This window comes from Mustela lutreola, chromosome 8 (assembly GCF_030435805.1).
Source record: "Mustela lutreola isolate mMusLut2 chromosome 8, mMusLut2.pri, whole genome shotgun sequence".
Classification (NCBI taxonomy): Eukaryota; Metazoa; Chordata; class Mammalia; order Carnivora; family Mustelidae; genus Mustela; species Mustela lutreola.
In genome coordinates, this window is record NC_081297.1 from 56607268 (window position 1) to 56633835 (window position 26568).

At 52.7% G+C, this 26568-nt stretch overlaps 3 protein-coding genes across 23 annotated transcripts in view; all 3 read left to right on the plus strand.

The window, feature by feature from the left end:
- R3HDM2 (R3H domain containing 2) overlaps positions 1-8574 on the plus strand; it is a 163313-nt gene extending 154739 nt beyond the window's left edge. For all 21 annotated transcript variants that reach the window (XM_059184864.1, XM_059184862.1, XM_059184861.1 and 18 more), the window contains 5 exons: positions 4382-4551; positions 5165-5312; positions 6250-6347; positions 6686-6770; positions 7550-8574. In XM_059184864.1, coding sequence (XP_059040847.1) covers positions 4382-4551; positions 5165-5312; positions 6250-6347; positions 6686-6770; positions 7550-7890 — 842 coding nt within the window. In that variant the 3' untranslated portion in view covers positions 7891-8574. The remainder of the gene's footprint in view (positions 1-4381; positions 4552-5164; positions 5313-6249; positions 6348-6685; positions 6771-7549) is intronic.
- A 126-nt stretch (positions 8575-8700) lies between these two features.
- Positions 8701-17683, plus strand: STAC3 (SH3 and cysteine rich domain 3). The gene is made up of 12 exons (XM_059184879.1): positions 8701-10708; positions 11428-11494; positions 11766-12033; positions 12681-12778; positions 12991-13063; positions 13978-14075; positions 15677-15743; positions 15928-15977; positions 16277-16362; positions 16538-16589; positions 16679-16816; positions 17241-17683. The coding sequence occupies exons 2-12, from the start codon at positions 11429-11431 to the stop codon at positions 17337-17339; spliced, it is 1095 nt and encodes a 364-aa protein (XP_059040862.1). The 5' UTR covers positions 8701-10708; position 11428; the 3' UTR covers positions 17340-17683.
- Positions 17684-24186: 6503 nt separating this feature from the next.
- On the plus strand, positions 24187-26461 carry NDUFA4L2 (NDUFA4 mitochondrial complex associated like 2). The gene is made up of 4 exons (XM_059184881.1): positions 24187-24318; positions 24687-24775; positions 25565-25625; positions 25727-26461. Exons 1-4 carry the CDS (start codon positions 24262-24264, stop codon positions 25781-25783), a joined length of 264 nt encoding a protein of 87 aa, XP_059040864.1. The 5' UTR covers positions 24187-24261; the 3' UTR covers positions 25784-26461.
- The last annotated feature ends 107 nt before the right edge of the window (positions 26462-26568 follow it).

A 26568-nucleotide genomic window follows, 5' to 3' on the forward strand; every position in this document is an offset into this window, starting at 1 on the left:
TTAAAGATTTGTTTGACAGACAGAGATCACAAGTGAGGCTTGATCCCAGGACCCTGAGATCATGACCTGAGCCAAAGGCAGAGGCTTTAACTCACTGAGCCACCCAGGCGCCCCAGAGGTCTTAATGCAGTCTCCAGACATTCCCATTTCCCCCTGTTGTGGGAATATCAGAGTGCCCTCTTCTGGTGAGAAAGAAGTATTTTGACAGTTTTCCTCATTTTAGAAATAAGGTTTTCACCTAGGAGTTTTTGCACTCTGGTGTTAGTTAAATGCTGTGGAGTGGATTCCAGAATTAGTCTTGTTCATAAGACATGATCAGTTCTTACCTTCAAGGAGCAATGACTTCTCCCTTCATTCAGACCAAACATGGCTGTCTCACAGGGTGAGAGGTTTTAAATTCAACAGCCTTTCCCCTTTTATTACGTTACTGGTCTCTCTAGCTTTTTCTCCTAGTGTCCACCAAGGGCACGTGATCTTGAAATTCCCAGCAGGATATGGAAATTGTAGAAACCAGCTCCAAGAACCCCTGTAGCCTCTGGTGGTGGTTGCTACTCCAGGGCATTTTCTCTCTTGTTTGTTAAAACAAGTGTGGGCATGTGTATATGGGTATATTTGTATGTGCATTTTTATGTGAATCCTTAGTGGTATCTCAGTGTATGTATTGGGTCTCTGTGGTTGTATCTCTTCATCTTCAAATACAAGGTCTTCAAATCCAAAACAAAACAAGTGAGAAGAATTTTTCACCACTTACCCCGGACTTAATGCTGGGTTAAGCAAACTGGAACAGCTCTTTTTCTGAAAGTTGGCAGCACTAGAGGTCTGGGCTGGGATTGAAAGGAGGTCATCTCTGCTCTTCCCAAATCAATAGAAACGGATGAAGCCCTCTTCATCTTCTAGTTCCCTTACTTCAGAATCTTCTGTTATATGTCCTTTCTTCCAAACTGTCCTGATTGATGGATCTTAGGCTCCTCTGACTGATCCCTTGTTCTTTTCCTAGGTGATGGGACCCTCTGTTCCACCCATGTCACCTAAGAGACCATATTCACCATATCATTGATTTTAAAAGTCTTCAGTCTCTGCTTTTGGAATTATAAGAGGAGCTGGAAGAAAAAAACAAGTGCTGCTTCTTCCTTCCTTTCCAGTTTACCCTTTACTGGGAAGATAGAAAGCCAGCATAGCCCACAAGGGCTGCTATGTCACCTTCAGAGGACATTCACCCGCCCTTCTCCCATGTAGCAACATGGTCACTTTTCCAAAAATAAAGGCAGGGATTAAGATTGGCTGTTCCTGGAACAACTGTTCAGGCTTATTAATACATTTTTGTAGTTGTCCATTGTACCCCCAGGCCTAGACCTTAATTCCTCCACTGTGATATTAGACAGCACTATAACCCCAGGAAACACTTTTCTTCCCACTGATATGATGGCCCATGGCCCCTTGAGGTTTCTCCAGAGGAGCTTGTCTGCGGAGGAGGCACACAGACATGAAATGGCAGTGATACACACAGACTCCCCGCTCACAGTGACACAGCGCCTTGGCCGGAGTGACATATGTACAGAGATAGCCTCTCACAGACTTACTGCTCATTTTGTAGCGGAGGGAATTCCAAAGCAAGACAAACACTTTCCTCTCCCACTCACTGAAGATATTCCTTTCCTTCCCCAAAAAAGGAGAAAAACACTAAGATACTGTTGGATTGTATCCTGTAATATGGGAAAGATGCCTGTGGATATTACTTTTCTGGACATTCCTTTCCATAGATTTGATTCCTCATGGTAAGGAAGAAGCCTTATCAGTCTTCTATCTCAGTGATTTAGGAAAAAAAAACAACAACTAAACAAAAACCAATTCTGCTAGACATAAATGTCATCTGTTTGTATTTATGCGGTTTGCTCTGCCCAATCGACCTTTCTGCCCAGGTTTAATGATGCCACTTAAAAAGCCATTCACACGTCCCCTCTCCTTTCAGAGCTTTCAGGCTGAAATTGATTTCCTTATTCAACCCCCTTCTCCCCCTTCCTGCTTCAACCCAGGCTCCTTCCCCCAACCTGATTACATGGAAGTGCTATCACTAGGTAGTGAGGTGGTTTTTCTCTTCTTTCTTTCTTTCTTTTTTTTTTTTTTTTATTGCCACGTCCATTAAGAAGTAGCGACAGTTCAGCTGTTAACGGATGCCACCTGCTTTTGGCTTGAGGAAGAGAAGCATAAAAATCAGCTCATGGGCGGTGTAATGCTATGTGTCCCGGCTCAGTGAAAGAACAATGCTCCAGGCCAGCGGGGGAGGGCTTAGTGTGAGGAGGACCAAGGCTGGGACTGAAACCCTAGCTTTGGTTTTGTCGGGATCAGAGAAAATAATATGAAGACTTTGTTCTCTTTCCCCCTCCCCTTGAGCCCTCTAATAGCTCCTTATGGCTACATGTTGGTATTAGAAAGAGCTTCCACTGCCTTGCTTATGCCCATACCCTACACACTCACATGTTTCCCCCACCCTTTCTTGGCCTGAGGCACTAGGCTCAGATTATGAGCTGCCTTCTAGAAAGCTGTAGATTTGATTATTTTTGCGTTGGCCCCCTCAGGTAGCAATGAGGTGTTTGAATAAGGTCAATTGCAATTTTGTTGGTAGAGGATGTTGGAGCAGGTGGGGCTCTTTGGATGGGGAAAGAAAATGCCCAGAGCAACTATAGTAAGGGGGGGAGTTGTTAAATGTATGACACTCCACAACTGTTCGATTTTCTGGTGGCCCTTCTACAAGCCATGCTGATGAATACCCTGTCCCCTGTGGCAGAGGATGGGGAGAGGCGAGCCTGTCGCTCTGAGTATTTGTGCTCTCTGATTAGATGAACCCAGAGGGTAGGGGCCACAAATTGACTAGAGAATAGGACACGACAGATGCTGTGTCTCCAGAGCTGCTCTCTCAGGCCTCCCGCCGCTTCTTTTCCTTCCCTTTGACCGATGCTACCTGAGAAAAGCAATCATGCTCACTTCTCAGCATGACTGGTGCCCAGGGCAGAGGCTGCAGCATTTTCCGTCCCAGGAAGCAGTGTGACAACGGCAGCAGTGGCAACCTCAGAGCACTGAGCCATGACAGTGGCAGCACTGCGGCAGGTTTTCAGGCTAGCCACCCAGTCCCATTTCTCTTCTGCCACACACACATGGACTTATCCTGTCCCCCATCAGAGATCTCACCTCAGAGGTCAAGAGCAGATGCTCTGGCTGGACAGTCCCCTGTGGGGAAGCAGAGCTCCTATCCGTCCCTTCCAGCAGGGACTGTCATTCAGACTGCTTCTCCCTGGTCCCATACCTTGCTTTTCACCGTGAAGATGATTCAGGACTTAATGTTCTTTTACACTGAGCTCTTTGCTTCCCCCAGCTTGTGACAGGGTAAGGCTATCCATGGTTGTCTGTGCTAAAACCTCAGGATCACATCCAGTCGTCTGAGCCTGTCAGCGAAACCTTCAGAGAGGTTGCCACTCAGTTGCCGCCGTCACAGCTCTAATTCAGAACATCATCTTTCTTTTTTCTGTGGCTTTCTAATCTGTCTTCCTGCCTCTGGTCCCTCCACCCTTCAGCCGTTTTCCATCCAGCCACTTGAGTTAGCTTTATGGAGTTCTGTTCCCAACACCTACAGGATAAAGATCCTTACTAGAAAGTGCTTCAAACTCTGACACTAGCTGTTGGCTTAACGTGTGACTCCCTGATAGACTGTCCATCCTGTAAGGGCAAGGACACTTTTGTTTGTTGTACTCCGAGTACCCAGCGTAGGAACTGGCACATAATAAATGTTCAGTAAATGCTGAGTAAATGAGTGAACATATCTCATCTCCTACTTCCCCTACACAATCCCTATGCCTCAGCACCTTGAATTATTTTGTCCTTTCCCAAATATGACATACAGCCATTCCCACTTCAAGCAGTTATTGGCCTGGCTTAGGGTAGCGGTGTGCACTCATCTTCTCCAGAGCAACCAGAGATCACTGACCTATCTGCAGCCATTACCAGAAAAGCCTACACATGCCTGCAGCCCTGGCCCAAGCCCCAGGCTGGATCTATACCTTGCCCAGACATTTAAGCAATCTGACCTGGGCATTTGGTAATACCCAACTTTGACAGAATGAAGTAGTTTTCTGCCAAGCATACCAAAGTGCCCCTCACCAGGTGAAGGCCATGGGACCCATGTCTCTTCCACTTCCACTTTTCACTGGTTTGGGGAGAGGGGAGTCAGACACTAAATCAGCAACTATCTCAGATTCCTGACAAGACACAGTTTAAGTGACCCTGAGGTGAGTGGGTAGATTGCTTACTGGCTTTCACACTCAGGGTTAGTCGGAAGGTCAAAATACAGTTTGAATTGACAACTAATTCCTTTCTTCCTGCGACTCAGGAGTGTCACCTTCTGGACCAGGCGTGGTGGTCATGCAGCTGAATGTCCCTAATGGACCCCAGCCTCCCCAGAACCCATCCATGGTCCAGTGGAGTCACTGTAAATATTACAGCATGGACCAGCGTGGGCAGAAACCCGCAGACCTATACAATCCTGAGAGTAACCCCCAGGTGAGTCCTGCAGCCCAGCATTGTCTTGGCAAGGAGGAGACCAGATTCTTCTCGGAGAATAATCTTTGCCATTGAGTAAGCAGCCTCTTCTACTTGCATTTCCCTGGGTACTCTTCGGGGGGAATCATTAGAAATAGAAGAGAGCATCTGCTTGCAAGGAACCTAAGCTCTAAGGGACACATACTTAAAACACTGTGTCAAAAAATGGATATTAAAATAATACAGATCGGGGCACCGGCGTGACTCAGTCCATTAAGTATCCGACTCTTGATTTTGGCTCAGGTCATGATCTCAGGATCGTGGGGCTCTGAGTTCAGCAGAGTCTACTTGAGATTCTGTACTTCTCTCCCTCTCCTCCTCCCTCTGCTCCTCCTTACTCCACACTCACTCTCCCTCTCTCTCTCAAATAAATAAAAAAAATTTTAACAAAATACATTAATTATTAATACACATTAATTAGGGACTATGGGGGCTGTTGGAAGGAGCAATCTGACTTTGACAAAGCTCTGCAAGAGAAGTTTTCTGAGTGAGATGAATTTTAAGCCAAGCTATAGGAATATCCAGAGGGTCATATTTGCTGTATGTATGATATGTGTGCCTCTCTCTTCCACAGGCCAGCACTCAAATGAGCAGCAGCCCTGTCACATCTCCTACCCAGTCTCCAGCACCCTCTCCTGTCACCAGTCTCAGCAATGTCTGCACAGGACTCAGTCCCCTTCCTGTCCTCACACAGTTCCCCCGGCCTGGGGGTCCAGCACAGGGTAAGGGGTTAGAATAGGGCTGGCTGCTGCCCTTCACAGCCCATTCCCAAGTGGGAAGACCCAGGTGATAGTGTGGTACTTAAGCTTGGAAGCAGACCTCAGTTTCCTAATCTATAAAATGGGATTGATCCAAATAAGATGGAAATAATTTTATCTGTTTCTGTCTTGGCTGTTGCAGCAGTAGTGAAAACCAGATGAGAATATGGTTTAAAAACTTCAGAGTGCTCTGAAATCTAGCATTTATCAACAATAAAGTAACACTTATGGTGCTTACTGTGTACAAAGCATGACTGTAAGTGCTTTGCGTGTCTTGTATTCATTCAACCTTCAACACTGATGAATAGAAAAGGTACCCAAGCTCTCATTTCCAGTCACAGAGCCAGGATTTGAACCTAGGCGGTTTGGCTCCAAGCCTGTGTTCTTATCCACTCACTATATTGCCACTCAACAGAAGTCAGACACTTGAGCCCTGGATTTGGGGTAGGAGGATCTATATAAGAAATTCGGGGCACTGGGCTGGCTCAGGCGGTAGAGCATATGACTCTTGATCTCAGAGTTGTGAGCTCAAGCTTCACGTTGGGCATAGAGATTACTTTTTTTAAAAAGGGGGAGGGAGGAGGGAGGAAGAAAGGAAGGAAAGAAGGAAAGACATTCATAAGGGTCTGTAGGTTTTCCCCAGGGTCTTTTGTCTGCAGTGGACAGAGCCCTTCTTCAAGGGTGAGGGAACTTAAAAGCCTCATTTGCCTGAGATACAGCTGACAGCCGTGGGGTTTAGGAAGAGAGACAACTCTTTAGTCAGTCACCTGGGCACTCCTATCATAGAAAAAGTAGGAAAAGTATGCATTGTTGTCATCTATCTCCAAAACCCCCTGAAGTCTCATGAAAGTTATATCATGAAGTTCTAATTCCCAGAAAACCATCTGTCCTTTCTTCCTAGGTGATGGGCGCTACTCCCTCTTGGGCCAGCCATTGCAGTACAATCTGTCTATCTGCCCTCCCTTGCTCCATGGCCAGTCAACTTACACGGTACACCAGGTAAGGGTGTCCACCATCAAATCCCTCTTTTCATCCAGGCCCCTATCTCTGAGCCGTCCACCTCAACCAGTGGCATGGACCCAGGCGATAGATAGCACATTGAGAATGAATAAAGTGGGAGGGAACTTACCCCTCTCCCATACTCATTCTTCCCACCTGACCCCAGTGCCAAGGGGGAAGGACTCTGTTTCTCAGTGGCCACTCTGGCCAGTCTGCCTGCCTGGTTGGGCAAGATCCTCAGGGTCAGGTGCTGCTCCTTAATCTTTCAGACAGACATTAGGATGCAAGGCAGTCAATGTTGTTTACCTGGGGTAAGAGTTATCTTTGAAATGTTGAAGGGACAGAGTGGATTGAAGCATGGAAACCGGAGCAAAAGACAAGCACTCAAATCTGCCTCCACTGACCTGGGGACAACAGATGTCGGTGAGTAACAAAATGCTGAATCCCCAAGTGAAGGTGCTCATCCCTCCAGCCTGCATTACTAGCCTAGGATGAGTGAGAAAAGCCAGTTTAGGATGTGGAGTAGAAATAGGACCCTTTTGTACTCAAGAGCAAGGAGAAACTGGAGAACTAAAGTGTCTCAGTACTTATCAGGCCATTTCAGGTCTTGGAAAAGGTGATGGTAAAAACTGAGTATAATACAATGGCTGGGGGTGCTGAGCCTATTAACAGGAGAGTCTTGTGGGAGTGGTCCTGACCCCAATCTAGGATGTCTGCCTTGGTAGTTCTCCTAGTCCTTCAGCAGAAGCTCGACAAGAGAATGTGGGAGAGTAACCCGCTGCAGGCCTTCCCCACTAGGCATACAAGATCTCTCAGGTTACCCCTATTTGGAGGGGTTTGCTAAACAAGGAAAGGCAGGGAAATGGACTTCCCTAGATGATAAGGAAGAGGGATCTCTGGGAAGGGGATGACTGGGATATATTTCAGATTGGGCTACTGACTTGGCACAAGAAATGAGGTGTAGGTCTCCAGATCTGAAGAAATCTGGGATTCTGACCCCCAGTTTCTTCTTGGTCTAAGAGAAGAAAAGTTTTCTTTGTTTCTCCTAGATGCCTAGATGGTGGGGTGTTACACTGGTTTGGGGAAGGTGGGTGAGGCCAGGCACTTGAGGACACTGTCAATAGACTTGATTCGGCTACAGAATTCTCTGCAGGGAGCTCACTAGTCCTCTCATAACCATGTCATTTCTCCTCCCCTTTTAGTCTTGGGCCGGGTGCTGGAGGTGACAGATCTCCCTGAGGGCATCACTCGGACCGAAGCGGACAAACTCTTCACTCAGCTTGCCATGTCTGGCGCCAAGATCCAGTGGCTCAAGGATGCTCAGGGGCTGCCTGGCGGGGGTGGGGGGGACAACGGTGGGACTGCTGAGAACGGCCGCCATGCAGACCTCGCTGCCTTGTACACCATCGTGGCTGTGTTTCCCAGCCCCCTGGCTGCCCAGAATGCCTCCCTTCGCCTCAACAACTCTGTGAGTCGCTTCAAACTTCGAGTGGCCAAAAAGAACTATGACCTGAGGATCCTGGAGCGAGCCAGCTCCCAATAAACAGAGGAGGGGAAGGCACCAGCGCAGTGGGGGCATGGGGGAGGGGGCCGAGGGATCCTTACAGACCACGGACAGAGGCAGAAAGGAAGGTGACAGACACTGAACTGGAGCCTAAGACAGTGGGGATGAAGATGGAACAGACACACTGGCACTGGACTCCTTCTCGCTCCCCTGCCATGGGTCCCCTCTTTTTCCCCAGTTGGCCCCTCCTTACTTCCCTCTCCTTCCCATCCTCTTCTGCCATTTTTTATCTCTTCTCCCACCATGAAATTAATTTTTTTCATATTTTTTTGGTCAGGTAGATTTGGGAGGGTCCCACACTCCCCTATTCGATCTCCTTACCATCCCAAGCTCCCTTTTCATTTCTGGTCTTTATGAATATATTTATATGGACAGAATTAAGAAAAGCAAAATTGATTTCTCCTTTCTCTCACTTCCCCCATCTTGTCTCCCCAAACCCCAAAGAGTTAAAACTTAGGCCTCCCCCCACCTCCCAGAACACTTGTATATTGTTTGTTTGAGGTTTGTGCCACAGTAACAGACAGTATTTAATTGCACATACAGATGTTTGCTGGGTATATTCACTGTAAATTTTATTTAATCTGATTTTTTGTTTGTTTTGGGGGTTACTTGGAGGGAGGTTGATTTTGTTTTTAAATATAAAAAAAAAAATCTGTCACTGGACGTCAGTCCCTGTTTCTCTGTTGCTGCCCTGGTGTGGGTAGGGGTTGGAGGTCCTGAGTATGTACAGTTCCACAGCTATTAGAGGGATCGCATATAGGTTGGGATGGCTTTTCCTAGCTGGCATATGTACACGTACCTTGCTAACAGTATTCCCTCGTCCCATTCTCCTCCTTGCCCATAATATTTGGAGAGATGGCTGGGTCACCAGTGGGACCTTTGTTCTGGGCTCCCCCCCACTCTTTCAATAAGTATGGTTTCATCAAGCACATCAGTTCTCAACTCCAGACCTCTGAGTCCTTATTAGTAAAATAAGAGACTTGGACTAACTAGCTTACCTCTGAGGTTCCTTCACTGGGTTAATTCTGTGATACTCATGTAGGGTCCTCTTGTCTGGAGAGGGGTGAGTGAGGTCCAAAACTGGGTTGAGATGGTGGCTTCATACATGTCCAGAATCTGATCTTTTGGAAACTCTTCAGGGCTGGAGGAGTTGGGCCTTTCTTTAAAACGAAAGCCATTGTGTTCTGCGTGGCAGGACAGAAGTGGGTGTTTTTTAGGGTAAAAGGTCCATCAATTGAACTTGCAGTGCCAAGATGCCATATTATCCAGGCACGCTCAGCAGTCCCTGTCCTGTACAACTGAAGAAAGGTGAAAAGCAGACATTCCCCCACTCTGCATGGATGGAGCTTTTCCTCTCTCTGCCCTCTTGTTGCACAGCCTGTCAGACCGGAGCCATTAGGAGCCATCCAGCAACCCCTATTCAATCTCACCCACCCCTTAAGGAAAAAAAGAGCAGTGACAGAAATGACAAAGCACATTACCCTGGAAATCTCTTGGGTCTGGGTAGCAGTATCTCTAGCCAGGCTCCTCTGAGGCTTGTCTGACCCAACCTCCAATGTAATCCTTTACTTCTTACAGATACAAGGGATAAAGCAGCACTACATGACTACATCCAAATGGCTGTCCTCTGAGATGGGAGTATCTTCTCTTTCAGCCATGTCACAGCCCAGAGTAGAAGGCTGCATCCCTGTGAGATAAGAATGCTAGATACCTCACTGACCCATAAGTTCATATACCAGGGCGTCAGATGAGGGAGACGGAATCAGGGAATCAGAATGATTTCAGAAGTGTGGGGCATAGCTGTCTTACCTCAAAAGTTTTCAGTCCTCGCGGGGAGGCAGACATTACTTAGAGAAGATAAAACCCCCTCTGTGTGGTAACTGCCTTCTGTCCAGTGGGAATGATACCATCTCTACCTGACCATCACTGCACTCCCCCAGAGCCTCTCAGAAATCCCAGGCTGGATTTTTTTCAGTAGCTCTTAGATTTCTCTTTACCCTGAGGACAAGATTTTAGAATGGGGGATGATGGGAGGATGTTCCTGGGCACACTGGAGGGAATAAAGCAGTGCTCTGCATGTTCTTCACTCCCTTTCAGGATGGCAGCGAGGTACCCTTTCAGCTACCCGTGGATAAGGATGCAATCTAGTCTGGCTGATAGGAAACCTCGGAGAATTGAAATTTTCCTTTCTTCACCAGTTCCTGGCCCTTGGCTTCCTAAAGGTTTGAAGTAGAGTTAGATCAGTGTTTGTGGGTATGAAAACACAGGGCCACGGGAAGACAGCGGCTGAAAAAATCAAAAGCTAGTTCCTAAAGTAGGTCCAGGGAAGGTAGAATTGGAGAGGTGTTTGGACCTTGGGGAAAACTGTACAATTTGATCTATACCTTCTGTCATCCAAAATCACCTGAATGAGTATGCGGCATAAACACTGTCCCTTCTTGAATTCAGCCAGGACTGACCTGTATACCATAGATAAAAAACCAGGGCGTAGCAGCTCTGGGGGATGGGAGGAGTTAGGGTCCAGCCCAGCCCAGACCTCCCCGTGTCCAATTTCTCTGTGTCAGCTGTGTCACTCAGCTGTCCACTTTCCTCCAGCCCTGTCATTTCAGCTCTGACACCAAGGCGAGAGACTGGGAGGTCTACAAATAACGTCTGGGTAGCCGGTGTGAGTACAGAGGGTACTGGGGGGGCTTAGCCCCCAAGGAAGAGGACCAGTCCTCCCCCAGCACCACCATCAAGACCCCAGGGGCTCCCTCTTCCCTCCACAGACTGTGGACTGACTTAGGGAATCCCAAACGTAAGTTGCCTCTTCATCCTCTGTCCATTGCCAGAACTGCTCCCCGCAACTTCCCCAATCTGTAGCCTTCAGTGTCTTCAGTTTGGCCTGTGAGTAGTTAGGGTTTTAGGAGTGAAAGTATGACTCCAGGACAAGAGCGAGGATTGGAGGGTGGGGTGGGGGTGGGGTCAAGGGAATGGAGTAGTAAGGGAAGGAAAGGCTCATATTACTCTGAAAACTTAAAATAGCCAAGAACTGAAGCAGGCTGGGAACTAGGCCCTGGGCCCCTGGGACTCAAGAAAGGGGTAGGGGTGAACAAATGTCCCCAGCCCATCCCTCCAAGCATGCTTCTGGACACACATTGAACCTCTTCAAGAAAGGGAATCTGGAAGGGTGTATGTCACCTCTCCCTTGCCCACAGATTCCCAGGAGAAACAAACTAGGCAAATCTCTAAACCATGCAGCTTTGAGCGCTATATTGGGGCTGGAAACTCAGGTTACCCCTCAGGGTGGGGAAGGTTTGGTATCTGTTTGAGGAACCGGTTGGAAAGTTCTTTAGTCTGTTGCGCTTTTCTCTGGACCTCCATGGAATCTTTCTGTCCATAAGCCTGTGAAAGGATTTCTGTTTAACCAAATTTCTCCCAAAGGCCACTCAAGGACCACCCTGCAATGAGGGACAGGAATTAGGACAGGAAGAGTGACAGGGATTAGATTTAATAGTGGGGTCCAACCTCTTGCAGGATGACAGAAAAGGAGGTGCTGGAGTCCCCTAAGCCCTCCTTGCCAGGAGAGACTCGGCAAAGTGGGGTGAGTCTGGGCCTGGGACCCCCGGGTGTGGGGAGCTGGGAAGCCACCACAGCCCTTGAAGAATGCTTGAAATGATCTCACTTGAATGTGACTCCTCCGTCATCAGAATGCTAGCCAGCACCTGCAGCCCCCAATACTCCTAATCCTGGGGGGTGCCCCTTGCCCACACTAGAAAAATGTTTAGTTAGCTTCAGCCTTACCTGCTCTAGAGAGCATGACAGTTCTTTTAATTTTGGGTTTCCTCCCCTCCCCCATCCTCTTCCTCCCTCAGCTACAGCGGCTGAAGCAGTTATTCAGGAAGGAGTCTCGGGGAACAAAGGAAATGGAGCTTCCCCCAGAGCCCCAGGCCAATGGGGAGGCAGTGGGAGCTGGTGGGGGGCCCATTTACTACATCTATGAGGAAGAAGAGGAAGAAGAAGAGGAGGAGGAGGAGCCCCCCCCAGAACCTCCTAAACTTGTCAATGACAAGCCTCACAAATTCAAAGATCATTTCTTCAAGAAGCCCAAGTTCTGTGATGTCTGTGCCCGGATGATTGTGCGTGAGTCACGAAGGGAAGTGGAGAGAGCGTGATGTTGAAGACAGGAGGTGGGGGAACAGGCACAGGAGAGGAGCATTTGTATAGCAGACAGGCTGTGGCAAGAGGTGGCTTTAAGAAAACACTATCAGTGGGGCACCTGGGGGCGGCTCCCTGGGTTAAAGTTCTGCCCTCGGCTCAGGTCCTGGTCTCAGGGTCTGGGAGAATCAAGTCCAGAGTCAGGCTTTCTACTCAGCAGGTAGGCTGCTTCTCTCTCCCTCTCCCTCTGTGATCTCTAGCTCTCAAATAAATATATAAAATCTTAAAAAGAAAACACTATTGAAGGGGCACCTGGGGGGCTCAGTTGGTTAGTATCCAACTCTTGATTTCAGCTCAGGTCTTGATCTCAGGGTCTTGAGTCCGAGCCCCAAATGGGGCACCGTGCTCAGCAGGGAGTCAGCTTGTCCTTCTCCCTCTGCTCCTCCCCCACTTGTGGGCACTCACTCTCTCTAAAATAAATAAATAATCTTTAAAAAATAAAAACAACACTATTAGAAACTGATAGTGTTGGGTCCTAGAAAGGAAAGGGACCTGAGAGCTAGAGCAGCAGCACTGCTACAAAGGGAAGGGGAGATCAAGAACCTCACCCAAATGTTCTTCCCTCTCCCAAGTCAACAACAAATTTGGGCTTCGCTGTAAGAACTGCAAAACTAACATTCACGAGCACTGTCAGTCCTACGTGGAGATGCAGAGATGTTTCGGCAAGATCGTGAGTAGGCTCTGGGAAGTGAGGAAGTAGAAAGGAGAGAACGCATAGCCAAGCTCCCCTCTTCCAGTCCCTCCCAAGTCATCACATCCATTTCCCTGCTTTTTCCTTCTCAACCCGTTTCTTACTCTAAGAAGGGATTGCGCTCATGGGAGAGATGGGGTTGTGGGTCATACCCTGCTGTCTCTAATGCTTTCTCCCATCCCATCCTACAGCCCCCTGGTTTCCATCGGGCCTATAGCTCCCCACTCTACAGCAACCAGCAGTACGCTTGTGTCAAAGATCTCTGTAAGTGCTCCATGTGGGACCCGAGGGCAAGGGCAAGCTAGACATGGCTCCAGCACCACTTCTAGATTTGAAAGCCAAATTCTGAAACAGAAAGATTCTGTTTCCCATGGTTTTCTCTCATCCCAATATTTTAGCCAACTTGAATACAGAGTCAATATTCCTGTTTGATAGCTGAGGGAGATAAGATTTAGTGAGGGCTCCACACAGCTAGCAAGAGGCAGAGAGCCAAGACTGAAACTTTCATCTGCCTAGCTTCAAAATCTGGGCTCTTCATATGTAAAACTATTTCTGAGCAAGAACGAGGATTCTTGACTGTCCTCATCCTTGATACAGAGTAATACCAGCCTCAGGGCTAGACCAAGAGCTGTGGGCATCCTGGGCAGATTCATAATTTGGTGCCCCTTACAAACAAATTCATTGACAATTTACTCAACATTTATTTGGAGGAGAGGCTGAACTTTATGAGGAGCATGGGTGGGAAAAAGAAGAACCCACTGGTGGCAGCCCCCAGCTTGCACATGCCACTCAATGGGACAAAAGCCAACAGTTGAAGGACCACTCTCCTTAGAAGGAGAATAGTGATTGTGAGCATTCCCCAACTCCCGGACAACTTAGTCGCACAGTTGTCTTTCCAACAAGTGCTCTGCCTGGAAGGAGTGCTGTTAAGTATTTTTCTCCATCACATGACATTTCCAGTGATGTTTTTAGAGCTCTTTATAGATTGATGACTTAGATATGCCCAGCTGACCCTACCCTAATTCTATACACACACACACACACACACACACACACACACACACACACGTATCCATCTACTCCATCCCACCTCTCCCTTATTTAGAAGGTCTCTGTTTCCTCCAGGTCTTTCTCTGCTTCCACAGTAATGGCTTCTTTCTTCTTCCCATTCCCACTAGCTGCTGCTAATCACAATGATCCTGTGTTTGAAACCCTGCGCACTGGGGTGATCATGGCAAACAAGGAACGGAAGAAGGGCCAGGCAGATAAGAAAAATGTGAGCACCATATTTTCCTTCTGAGGTCCCTCTGAGAGATTCCCTGGAGCAGCAAGTCCTCTCTCCTCTCTGGAAAGCTGACAGAAGCCAGGGATTCTCTTCCCCTAAAGTGAAACATAACTCAACAGACAATTTTTGCATATAATATCAGAGGGCCTCAGATTGAGAACTCCTGCCATAGCATGTACTTTCTCCAGAAACTCCCTTCTGAAATTGTCAGATTAAGCACCGTAATCCACTGAAGCCTAGGTCCCAGACTGCCAGCATTGCTGAAAAGAGGCAAGAGCCATACTTTTGGATTTGGGGAAGCAAATTTATCATGCCAAGTAATTAGAATTCTAGAGCCATGAAGGGACCATGAAGATCCATGAAGGATCCATGAATATCATCTTGTCTGACTCACTTATCCTACAGACAAGGAAACTGAGGCACCAGACTAGCAGCCAAAAGTAACTTCATTTCCTTTTGTATTAGGGTTACTAGATTGGTAATGCCATAGACTTGCATTCAGTTTGGCAAAGAATTTTTTAGCACATCGTTACAGCTTTCTGGACAACCAGGATGGACTGATGTGGATAACAGTTAGATGGAGCCCTAAAATTGGATGAATGACTATGCCCGAAGGATTCAGGTCCTTTAGGGAGTGTCTAGCTAGACGGAGATTTCTGATACCTTATAACATGATTTGGTCCTCGGTCCTCACCTATGGAGATTTTTCTCACTGATACAAATGAAAATATAAATGGCATTATCCCTGAAGTTTGTGGGAAACCTAGGAGGGAAAACCTATACACACAAAAAAAGTATATTTAAATATCTTACAGACTAGAAGAAAAGCCCAAAACCAGTCATTTGAAATTTTGTAAGGAAAAATGTATATGCCTGTTCTTGGATCAAAAAAAATCAACTGCACAAAAACAGAACTAGGGATTGGCCTCAGAGATATTGATATGGAGGTTGGGTGCAAATTAGAGATTTCTGTAGAATGAACTAGGATTTACAAGGCCCTAGCAGTGTGACTTGACTGCTTCCAGAAAGGCAAGCACACTAAGGTTCTATTCTCTTAAGGGAATTATAAAAACTGTGCTGCCCATTTTTTTTTTTTTTTTTGTCTTATACACTAGAGTATTTTTAAGAATGGACATAGTGAAAATTCTGGAAATAGCATCATGAGGGAGGGGGTGATTTGAAGGGACTAATTAGGGAAGAAGAGACAGAAGGGACTGATCAGCTATCCTCAGATCTTCAAGGGGACTATGTTTGTTCTATATTGCTCCAGAGGCCAAATCAGGACCAATTACTAAAAGTTACAGGGAGACCGAATAGGTTTAATTTAGGGAATTACCCTCAGATGGCATGAGCTTACTTTGTAAGGTCATGAGCTCTTGTCATTAGCTACATTCAAGCACAATATGGATGGTCCACCTACCAAGATGTTTTACAGGAAGCTCAGGCATTAGGCTGGTGGTTAAACTAGGTGTTTCCTCCAAGGGTTCTTCCAACCCTGAGATCCTATTCTGTAGTTGGCTGGCCTGGCTGGAGAGCCAGGGCAATCATGGGTTCCCAAGAGAGCATCTTCCTAACTCTGGTACCCCCTCCAGCCTCTAGCAGCCATGATGGAAGAAGAGCCAGAGTCTGCCAGACCAGAGGAAGGCAAAACCCAGGATGGTGAGTGTTACCTACCTCCATCCCTAGAGATGGAGTAGGGTCAGGGGCTTGGTTGTGATATAGGATGGAGGGCCAAAAGGTATGCTGGGTTTGGAGATCAAAGAGGCTCTGCAACAGAAGAGTAAAAGAATGAGGGGCAACCCTCCAGTAGCTAGAGACAACTTGTTGGTGTTTCCCATCCCAGGAAACCCTGAAGGGAATAAGAAGGCTGAAAAGAAGACACCTGATGACAAAGTGAGATTCCTTTTCCCTGCAGGGACCCCAGTCCTCTCCCCAACCCAGGTCTGACACCACTCATGGCCTCAGCAGAAGCTCACACTTACTGCATGGGTTCCCATCACCCTTAACCTGCCTTCTCCACCACTTCACACACATGCATGCGTGCATGCATGCACGCAACAGAATCCTCATAGTTCAGGGACCTGGAAGAGAGTTGTAATGTAGTGTGCCTAGAGAATTCCCCTGCCCTGGACTCCTGCCCCTCAGTGTGGGACAGAGGAGCCCAGAGACTCATCACCTTCTTTCACCCCCAGCACAAGCAGCCTGGCTTCCAGCAGTCTCATTACTTTGTGGCTCTTTATCGGTTCAAAGCCCTGGAGAAGGACGATCTGGATTTCCCGTGAGCGCCGTAGGACTGGGATGGGCGTGCACTGGGAGTGGAGAGGGGAGAGCCTAGCTCCCAATGGGAAAGGAAAGCGGGGGCACTCAGGGCTTGGAGCCTGTTGGGGCTGGACCTGGGCCAGATAGGTAAGTAAGCCCCCTACATCTCAGAGGCCTCTCCCTTCCTCTCGCAGGCCTGGAGAGAAGATCACAGTCATTGATGACTCCAATGAGGAGTGGTGGCGAGTAAGAGAAATGGCTCAGGCTAGGGTGGGACATCACTTGACTTTAGAATCTGAGACTGAACGACTGACTCGCCCTACCATCTCCTCTAGGGGAAAATAGGGGAGAAGGTTGGATTCTTCCCTCCAAACTTCATCATTCGGGTCCGGTCTGGAGAGCGTGTGCACCGCGTGACCAGATCCTTCGTGGGAAACCGGGAAATTGGGCAGATCACTCTCAAGAAGGACCAGGTAGGGGCTCCTGGGTGGCACAGTGGGTTCAGCAACCACCTCTAGCTTTCTGCTCAGGTCGTGATCTCAGGGTGGGAAGATTGAGCCCTGTGTGGACTCTGCTTAGGGTGGAGTCACCTGAGATTCTTTCTCTCTCTCCCTCTGCCCCTCCTGCTTGTGCTCTTTCTCTAAAATAAATAAATAAAATCTTTTAAAAATAGAAAATAAATATAGATAGATGATAGGTAGGTAGGTAGGTAGAACTGACCAGGTAGCTCTGGTGCCCCAATCCAACCCCAGGCCCCAAGGTTCCTTGGCAAACCATACTCCTTGCAGATCTTAAGCCATTAACGGGGCTAGGATAGGCCTAGCATATATCCAGGCTCCCCTACTCCACCTTTTCCCTGGATCACTCTCCTCCCTAAACCTTTAATCCTTCCTTCAGATCGTGGTCCAGAAAGGAGATGAAGCCGGCGGCTACGTCAAGGTCTACACCGGCCGCAAGGTGGGGCTGTTTCCCACCGACTTCCTGGAGGAGATTTAGGCGTGCCGGCGCCTGCGGACGGGATATACCCAGGCCCCATTCTGGGCAGGCCCAGTGGAGGTTGGGGGAGGAAAGGGGCGAAAGCAACTATGCTGGATGGGGGAGGGGAGGGAAAGCCCGCCGGAGCTAGACGGGGCTTCGGGTTAGGGACTGGTTCCTGCCCACCCACCCCCTCCCCGGCCTCGGGCTTTGGATACCTGGCGGGCAGAGCCGCCTCACCGGCAACTCCTCAGGCCCAGCCCTTGAGAGCTGGAAGAAGAACGCGTCTCCAACAGGAGGCGCCCCGGGGGTGTGGGAGGAGAACTGTCGAACGCTGCGACTGTATTAAAGTTTTGAAAAAAGTTAGAAAAGTTTGTTCTTTAACTGGGGGCCGAGTCGAGGGCATAGGAAGCCGTGGAGAATCCTCCCCAGCTGTGTCAGCTCACTACCATCGGGTAACCGGACATCCACCTGGGCCGAGGCCGGTGGGAGATGGGGAGACAGGTGCGTCCGCCAGGCGAGGTCTCTGTTGTCAGTGAAGAAAGGGGAGCCTGACTGGAGTCACTGCCCCCCCCCACCCCCCGCCGCGGCGGCTAGAAGGACCTGGCACCAGGGTAGTTCCCCTAGCTCTCGGCGATTTAGCCGCGGGCAGCCCCCTTGCGTTTCAGAACCTGGCTCAGTGCCGAGCTAGGCCGCCAGGGGGCGATGCAAGATCTCCGTTGGAGAGCGAGGGACGGGGCGGGAGAAGGCGGGGTGGGGGGGTACGGAAGGAGAGAACCCGAGACACCGTGCCGGAGACCCTGGGCCTGGGAGGGGGTGGGGTGCGTGCCGTCTCCATGGCAACACTTCCTCAAGTCCTCTGGGAACCAAGAGAGCGAGGCCGGGGGGCCTAACCCCTCCCGCGCGGCCCCCGCCCCAGCCCTTTGCGACAGGTACCGAGTGAGAGGGCGCCCGGCAGACAGCAAACCGGCTCACGCGGAGACCCCCCTGCGGCGCGCCGTATGCAAATGCTATTGTTTGCATATGCAAATATGCAAATGTGCCGGCCCTGGTCAGGGTGGCAGGTGGCGGGGAGCGGGAAGGTGTGGGGAAGGGAGCTGAAGGATACGAGGAGTTTGGGGACCTGGGAGCGGACCAGTGAGAGGCAGCCTGGGGTGGTCCCTGGAGTAGGGCAGGCCGAGGGTCGAGCTTGATGGCGGATGGGGGAGGGTCAGCCCCGGCAGTCAGGAGATCCTCTTCTGCCCGTTGTCTGCCAGGCCTGAGGTTGGCACCGCCTAGCAAGGTTGGCAGCGGGAGCCCGGGCACCATCTGCTGCTGGCGGGGGGAGGGCAGAGGCTCAGCTGGGCTGGAGAAGAGAAGGGCCCGGGACGGATGCGCCCCCCTTCCTTCCAGAAGGCTGAGGTGTGGAGGGGGTAGGGAAGCACACAGGAAAACTCTATGCGGAACCGGGTTCGGTTTCCTGTTCCCTTTGCCCTTGACTGTCTTGCCGGGGGGGGGGGGGGGGGCAGGGTCATAGAGGAAAACTCAGGCAGCCCCCCTGTAATCACGCTTGGGCTGGAATAGGAGCAGATCACAAGCAGCCCCCCTCCACCACCACACACAAATACAGCCTTTTGCCCCTATCCCTCCTCGGGATACGCCTACCAAGAAAGGCGTGGTGGGGATGGGGGGGTCCGGAGGCCCAGTGCGGGGACTCGGTCGCATCTCTTCATCAAGAGATCGGGGAGATCCGAGGGACTCAAAACTGAGATCCTCGAGAGGGCCCCCCCACAATGCAGAAGCAAAACCAATTTACTGGCTCATTGGGCGGTGATGCTGGTGTGGGGGTGCCGAGAAGCAGAGAGAGCTGCTGTTCTCCCCGCTCTACACTCGGGGGGCACCCCCCTCCCCTGCCTCGCGGAGCCGGCAGCTGTCCCTAATTAGAGCGGCGGTTTAATTGGATTTATCAGCAGTTAATAGGAAATTAAGCAAAGGGCCCGAGAGAGGGAGGGCGGGAGGAGCGGGGAGGCCGGCTGCGCAGAGCTCGGAGGATGGGGGCTTGGGGTGCCAGGGGTGAGGACTCCGGCCCAGTATCGCGATTAAGCCACATGATCAACGCCCTCCCCCCAACACTTGCCCGCTAGTTGAGCCCAGGCCTGCCACTGGAGAGCAGGACTCATGAAGGAGGCAGGAGCGACAGCGACCCTGTGTGAGCCCTGAACGCCCCTCACTCCCACAAACGGCCGCCTAGGTGATGGATGATGTTGCCACAGGCAGCAAAGGTCATAAGTCTGGGCCAAGGAATGGACTGAATTGAAAACAGACTGGAGGAGGGGCCAGGTTACCCTGGTCCAGGACACAACCCACACCCTATCCCTCTGCAGTGCCCACTCCGCTCTTAGCGAAGAAAGTACCCCCTTACAAGTGGGGAGATTGGGCAACACGGGGGAATGACGGGGAACGCAGAGCAATCGTCCCTTAAACATCTGCCTCCCAGCTGTGTGGGTAATCCTGGCAGTCCCTATACAACCACCAATGTCCCTCGGTGGCTCCCTAACCCTCCCCAAGTGCTGGGGTTGGGACCAGCTGGCTTGGTTGCTGTCCGAGAGGCCCAAGGTCTGTACCACCCACCCTGGGCTAGAAGGAAGCTAGCAGGCTGTCAAGCAGGGTAGCAGGGTCCACAGCCCCAGGCACCTCCTGTCACTACTACCTCATTATGTGGGTAGGCTAATAAGGCCTGCTTCTAGGACCCCGGCAACCTCTGCCACACTTTACCACGGGGCGGGGTGGGGGTGAGGAGGGGGCACAGACAGCAGTTCCTGTGTGGGTGTGAACCTCTGAATGTGTAGGGGTTGGTGGGGGGTCCCTCTGTGTCCCTGGAGATTATGGGTGTCACTCAGCTGTGCCACTGGTGTGTGTGCCTGTGCCCCAAGTGTGTGAGATGTGTATATCAGCACAAGATGTGAGTGTAAGTTGGTATGTGTGACCCTGGTGTGTGTCTGTGCCCTTAAGTATGTATTGGTCAGACTTGTCCCCATTCTCCATCCCCCCCAACCTCTATAATTTTTTGTCTGGCTTAGCCCCCCGAGTGTCTAGGTGTGCATACGTGCTTTGGCGTGTCTATGTGTGCGATCTTCACACTTGGGTGTGCCCCAAGTGTGAGCATTTACGCGTGTCTCTGCCTGCAGGACTGCCTATCTGAGTATCAGGAAGAGCCACCCCTGTGAGTGTGTGTTGCTCTGGCGTCTCTGCCTGCAGGTGTATGTATCTCCGTGACAGTGCGGGGGCGTGTGCCTGGGTGTGAGCCGCGCGACAGCGTGTATTCGAATGACAGTGTGACGCACACGCGCGCTCGTGTGTGTGTGTGTGTGTGTGTGTGTGTGTGCGCGCGCGCGCGCGGGAGCGCCTGGGTGAGTCTCCCGCACCCGCCCCTTCCTCTCCCTATTTCTATTCCTCTCTCCTCTCCGGGCGGGCTTGGCTCCGCCGTCCGCATCATCTCCATCCATTATTGAAGAAACAGCCGCGTCCGCTCCAATCACATCAACACCCCCTGCCCCCCTCCGTTCCGTTCGCCCCACAGCCCCTCTGGGTGCTGGGAAGGGGGGAGCCGCGGCGCAGCGGGGGCGCCGGGCAGGAGCGGGCTCATGAACCCGGTGCCCCGAGCCGGGAGAGGCACCGGGACTCCGGGGTCCCCGGCGGGGAGCGCTTTGCATAAACAGATGGCGCGGGCGTCTTTGTCTCGCTCGTTCGCTCGCCGCGCGGCTCCCGGCTCCACGGCTGTCTGGCTGATGCAATCATGATCATCTCTCAGAGCCTCGGGACCCGGCGCCCTTAATAGCTGCAGAGGGGGTCAGGGGCTCCGGGGCTCCAGAGCAGATGCTGGGCACCGTGTCTTCCCTCCCGGGCGCCCCCTCCCTGCCCCACAGCTGCAGAGGGAGGACGGAGTCCACACCGAGGTGACGGGCATATGGAGGTGACCGGGAAGTAGACCCCGGGCAGTGCCCTGAGGTGTCTCTAGGCTGTCTCGTTGGACTGCTACAGCCCCCCAGGGACAGCAAGCTGGAGAATAGGAATAGAATGGGGGATGGGAGAGGGGGAGAAAGAGATAAAGACAGAGACAGGCATTTGTAAAGAGAGACACAGAGGGTAGAGAGATGTAGACGGAAGGAGAGACAAACAGAGAGAGACACAGAAACAGATACAGAGGGACAAAGCCTGGTAGAGCTGCAGAGGGAGAGACAGACAGACACAGCCAGAATGTTAAGGAACAGAGAGACACAGACATACACAGAGACACAGAGAGACAGAGGTAGACAGAAAGGGCTGGAAGAAGAAAGAAGCAGAAAGAGCAGCCAGAGACTGGGGCAGGCAGGGGCAGAGGGCAGTGGGTAGTCTTAGGGCAGAGACCCAGCCCCGGGCATCTGGAGCCCACCAACCCGGAGAGAGGAACCCGCCTGAACCTCTGGGTGCCTTCCACAGCTGGCGAGGTGGGAGATCCCTCGTGCCCTCTCCTTTCTTGACCCCCGCCCCACCTCAAACCAGAAGAGGGGAAGCTGTGGGACCCAGTGCCTTGGCGGTGGGAGTGGCAGGAGAGGCAGGCGGGTCTTGGACCGACGCTCCCGGCACAGACTTAACCTGCCCCAAACTGTGGGGCGCAGAGCCTGCGGGACCCGACAGGGGGCGCCCGAGGCATCTCCCCTAAGAGCTTGGGAGCATCTTAACCTCCAGGGGGCGCCCGCGCCCACAACCCCAGCAGCCAGCTCGCTCCGCCCAGTCCAGCTGTTTTAGACCAGCGGCGCCAGCGCGAGGATTAGTATCGCGGTGCGATTTGGCGTTTGGAATCCGGTCCCCACGGGACCCCGCACGCCCCAGGCCACCCCTAATCCGCAGCAAAAGACTTTTGCCGTCCTTCACGCGGCTTGGACGGGTGGCCTTAGTCTTTCAGATGGGAGAGTGCGCGAGGGTGGGGAGAGATGGGATCCGGAACTCACGGAGTTCCGCGTCCCAGCTCAGCCCCAGAGATCACGATCCAGAGATGAGTGGGGACTTAGAAGTAGGATCTCAGGCAAAGGATCAGAGACTGGTGATCCAGTCACCAGAAATAGGTGCAGGGTCAAGGCCCCCCGGAGAGGCCAGAACAGAAGCAATAACGTAATAAGGCTCTTGGAAAGTGGGGGCGGAGGCCGAGGCAGGAGGAACAACCGCGGCTCTAGGAAAGGAGCGGGTCGGAAAGTTCGGAACGCGCCAGTCCTTGGTCACCAGAAGTCACAAGAAATAGTACAAGAGCCCGGGCGAGGGCCCGAGAAGCCAAAGGGTGCGGCACGGGGGCCAGACGTCCCTGTCTGCGTCCTGGCGCCCCAGCTGTGCCATGCAGAACCAGATGTGCAGCCCAGATGTGCAGCCCCTGGAGCTCGAGCTCTGGGATTGATTGCTAATCCGGGAGACTGGAGGGCTGGGGGGCATGAGTGACAGAACATTCCACTCCCCGGCGGGTCCTTGAGGTGCGGGTGTTCAGGGAGGACCCGGCTCTGCGCTCCAGGTTCTGACATCCTGTCAGTCCCCCCTTCTCCGCTCCCCCCCACCCCGACACACATCGCGCGAGTCTCTGTCTCTTTGTTCTCGCCGTGTCTCTGACACTTTATCTCATTATCCGCCGGAGGGAGGCGGAGAGCCTGGGACCCCGCAGCCTAATTACAGCCGCGCTTGTCAGCGCAGGGCGGGGGGGAGGTATCAGCGCCAGGAAAGGGAGGGGGCCCCTAGAAGGGTAGCTTCCTTCCCAGTTCAGCACCCCCCACACCACCGCGCAAGCCCAGTGGTGGGTGCACAACTCACCCCTGTCCATGCCACCACCACCACTGGGCTCTGGGCTGGAGAGGTGGTGGAGCTCCGTGGGATTTGCCCGTGGGGTGGGAGGGAGGAGGATGGGAGGGTGAAGTTAGCATGGGAGTGGGGAGAGGTGGTTAGGACTAGGCTCCTGGGTGCCTAGGCCCCCAACTCCCCAAAGATGATGGCAGTGAGCTTTCCCACCCTAGCAGCATAGCAGACACCTAAGTTGGCTGCGGAAAGGGAGGCAATTGCTCGGAACATGTATCTCTGTATGTGTTGTTCTCTTTCCTCCTTCACCATCTTTTCTGTCTTTCCTTGGCTATTTTCCTTACCCCATTCCCTTCCTCTCCATCACAGTCAGAAACAGCCTCCTTAGGGGGCTCCAACTTCATCTGGAGGGGACTGGACGTAGGCAGAGCAAGCAAGTCTATCAAAGCCCCAAACTTCGACAACTGACTTAACTCTATCCTGAACCAGGTTTAAAATACACCCGGCTCCCCTGACCTCTAAACACTATTCCAAGCCAACCACAATACAACTTGGAGCACTACCCAGGGCTAGAGGAGCTGGGGCTGCTTTAGTGCTGTGGCTCTTTCTGTCCCTCTCCTCCTCCCACTACACTTTGTAGGGAGACAGAACTGGGGCCTTATCTGTGAGCTCTAGAGCTGTCCGGGAAGTGCTTCCGATGCTATCACTGGTCCCCAGGACCCTCCAGGTCCCACCCGTGAACACCACCCCTGCACCTGGCTTGCAAGTCTCTCTGTCCGGCTGCCTGTCCCATGGTGAGTTCCTCCTTCTACCTCTGGATCCTCCCTCAATCAGTCTCTTGCTCAAAGCCTGTATTGCCTTTCTCTGAAACCAGTTCAAAGCGCCAGGTGTGATGGTGTCCCCCAGACCAGGGTGCGGCCATTGGGAGGAGTGCCGGATCAGAAAGCCCTCTGCTTACCGACACTTCTCTGGCTCTGAGCTGGGAACTGCGGGAGGAAGAGATGAGTGGGGGTGGGGTGAGCCTGCTGAAGCGGGCCCCGCTGGGCCGGGCCGGGCTGGGCTGGGCTGACCCCTCCCCATTCGGGGGCGGAACCCCAGGAAGTGCGAGGGAGCAGAACCGCTGGGGAGCATCAGATGGTGGAGAGGCGCTATGGCGGGAACGAATCCCGGGGCCCGCTTCTACCGGCAGATCAAGAGACATCCCGCGGTGAGTTCGGTCCCCAGAGCCACTGTACTAACTCCTAACTCTCTCGCTTCCTTGGCTGCTCCTAAATCTCTCAGTACCCTGTCCCTTGCCCAGTTCCCCAGTGCTCCTGGTCTTTCTCCAGCGTGCCCTCAGTCTATCCCTGCAATATGCCCCGCGACTCTTGAATCCACCTGGGACCCACTCGCTGTGGGACGAGGGAGACGAAGCCTTGAGATGTGGTGTGGGAGATTCCAGGTCCTCTCTCCCAGACAGGAGGGAGTGCCAGACCTGGGCTGGGGTGGGGGCGGGGGCGGGTGCTGGCAGAGAAGATTGTAAAGGGACTTCGGGGAGGGGGCTGACCCCTAAAGTGTCCTCTGTCTTCCCCGCAGCTCATCCCGATGATCGGCTTCATTGGCCTGGGAATGGGCAGCGCCGCGCTGTACCTCCTGAGACTCGCCCTGCGCAGCCCCGACGTCTGGTAAAGGCCGGGTCTGGGACGCAAGCAGGGGGCCTGGGTGAAGCAAGGGTAGGGCAGGAACGCTAGGGCCTCTCAGGAACCGTGCCAGTGGGTGGTCTCATCAGGGATCCCCAGGGCAGCGCATCTGCGTGTGCGCCGCGCGGCAACTCCAGGCTGGAACCTCCTCCTGCCCCAGGCGGCCCCGGCCTGCCCTCCCACCCATCCGGCTGACCACTCACTCCTGGGGCCCCAGACTCGACCCGCTTCGGGCTGCGGAACCCGCACCGCTCCCAGCCCGGTTGCCATGGCGACGTGCTCAGCCGGCGGGCAGCCTTTGGGTACCTCCACCTCCCCGCCTGAGTGCTGGGGGTGTGGCCGGGTGAACTGCTAGGGGAGCCTTTGGGGCTAGAGGGGAGCAGAGAGTCCCAGCCCCACCGAGGTCGGTGGGGGTGGGCCATGGGGGCTCTCCAGCCAGCGCCACGAGCACCTCAGGGGTAGAATTGCAGGCGCATCAGGAAACCGCAGCCCCTCAGGATCTCATTCCCAGCGCTCTGCTCTGGGGGGTGAACCTAGAGCGGCCAAGGAACAGGTGGGAGGCCCTGGGCTGGGTTGTCAGTCTCTCACTTGGCCCGAGCCTTCCTGTTTCACTTGTCAGCACCCCTGTCAGTCCCTGGGAAGTAGCCCCCCCCACCCCCGCCCCAGGATAGGAGGGGTGTGTTGGGGGTGGGGCAGAGACTCTTTTGTCACTTTAGGCTCCTGGGTCCTAGCTTTCAGAGAGGAAACCCTCACCTTCCCCCTCTTTCTCTGTAGCTGGGACAGAAAGAACAACCCAGAGCCCTGGAACCGCCTGAGCCCCAATGACCAATACAAGGTACCTCCTCCATCTGTTCATCTTGGTCCCAGGACCACCCTCCCCACCCCCAGGCCACGAAGGGATGTCTGGGGCACTCACTGCCCCTTTCCCTCCTATAGTTTCTTGCAGTTTCCACTGACTATAAGAAACTGAAGAAGGACCGGCCAGACTTCTAAGCTGGCTGGGGTGCCTGTGAGAAGTAAACCACCATCAGCCAGCCGACTCATTTCTTCCACTCTCTGCCCCCTGCCCCCAGGGCGCCACTCTAGCCACCCTGTCCAGCTGCTGCTTACACAGGCTTGGTTCCCACAGGAGGGGAGACGGCACCCCACCCCCTTCCCGTGCTCCCTCAGCGGAAGCGCCTCTGACCCTCCGCTGGAGTCCCACGCGGGGGGAGGAGTTAGGAGGGCGGGCAGTGTGTTGACCCAAAAGGCTCCAACCAGCCCCTCTGCCCCCCTACCCGGGCCTTGCAGGGTGTGGCTCAGGCTACGTGTTGAGCGTGGCCAACGTGAGCCAAGAGCAAGCGAGGACCTCTCGGTGCCAAGTGACGTGGCGGGCCCCACGTTAGCCCAGGCTCTGGGCTCCCGTGCAGGGGCGGTGCTGCTCTGGCTCGACTGGGCTCGTCCCCTGCCGCCCAGCCCGCCCTGGATGAGGCACCTTCCCCCCGAGGAAGCTCAGCGAGAGCTCCTCCCCGCGCCTAAGCCCACTGCTTCCCCAGCCAACAGGCATCCCCTCCCTGCAGCCTTGCACCTGGGCCTCCCCCTGCCATCCTGCCCCTCCCTTGCTCCCCTCAGTCCCCTGGGATCAAACAGAAGCAGCCGTGGGCAAAATACAATTTCATTTAACAAATTGAATTTGCTGCGCCTGCTAATCACGTCTGGTGTCGGCTCTGATCAGAGACAGAAAAAGGAGGCTGCGGTGGGGGGTGGGGGGGGACGGTCCTTGTGGTGGTGGGAGGGAA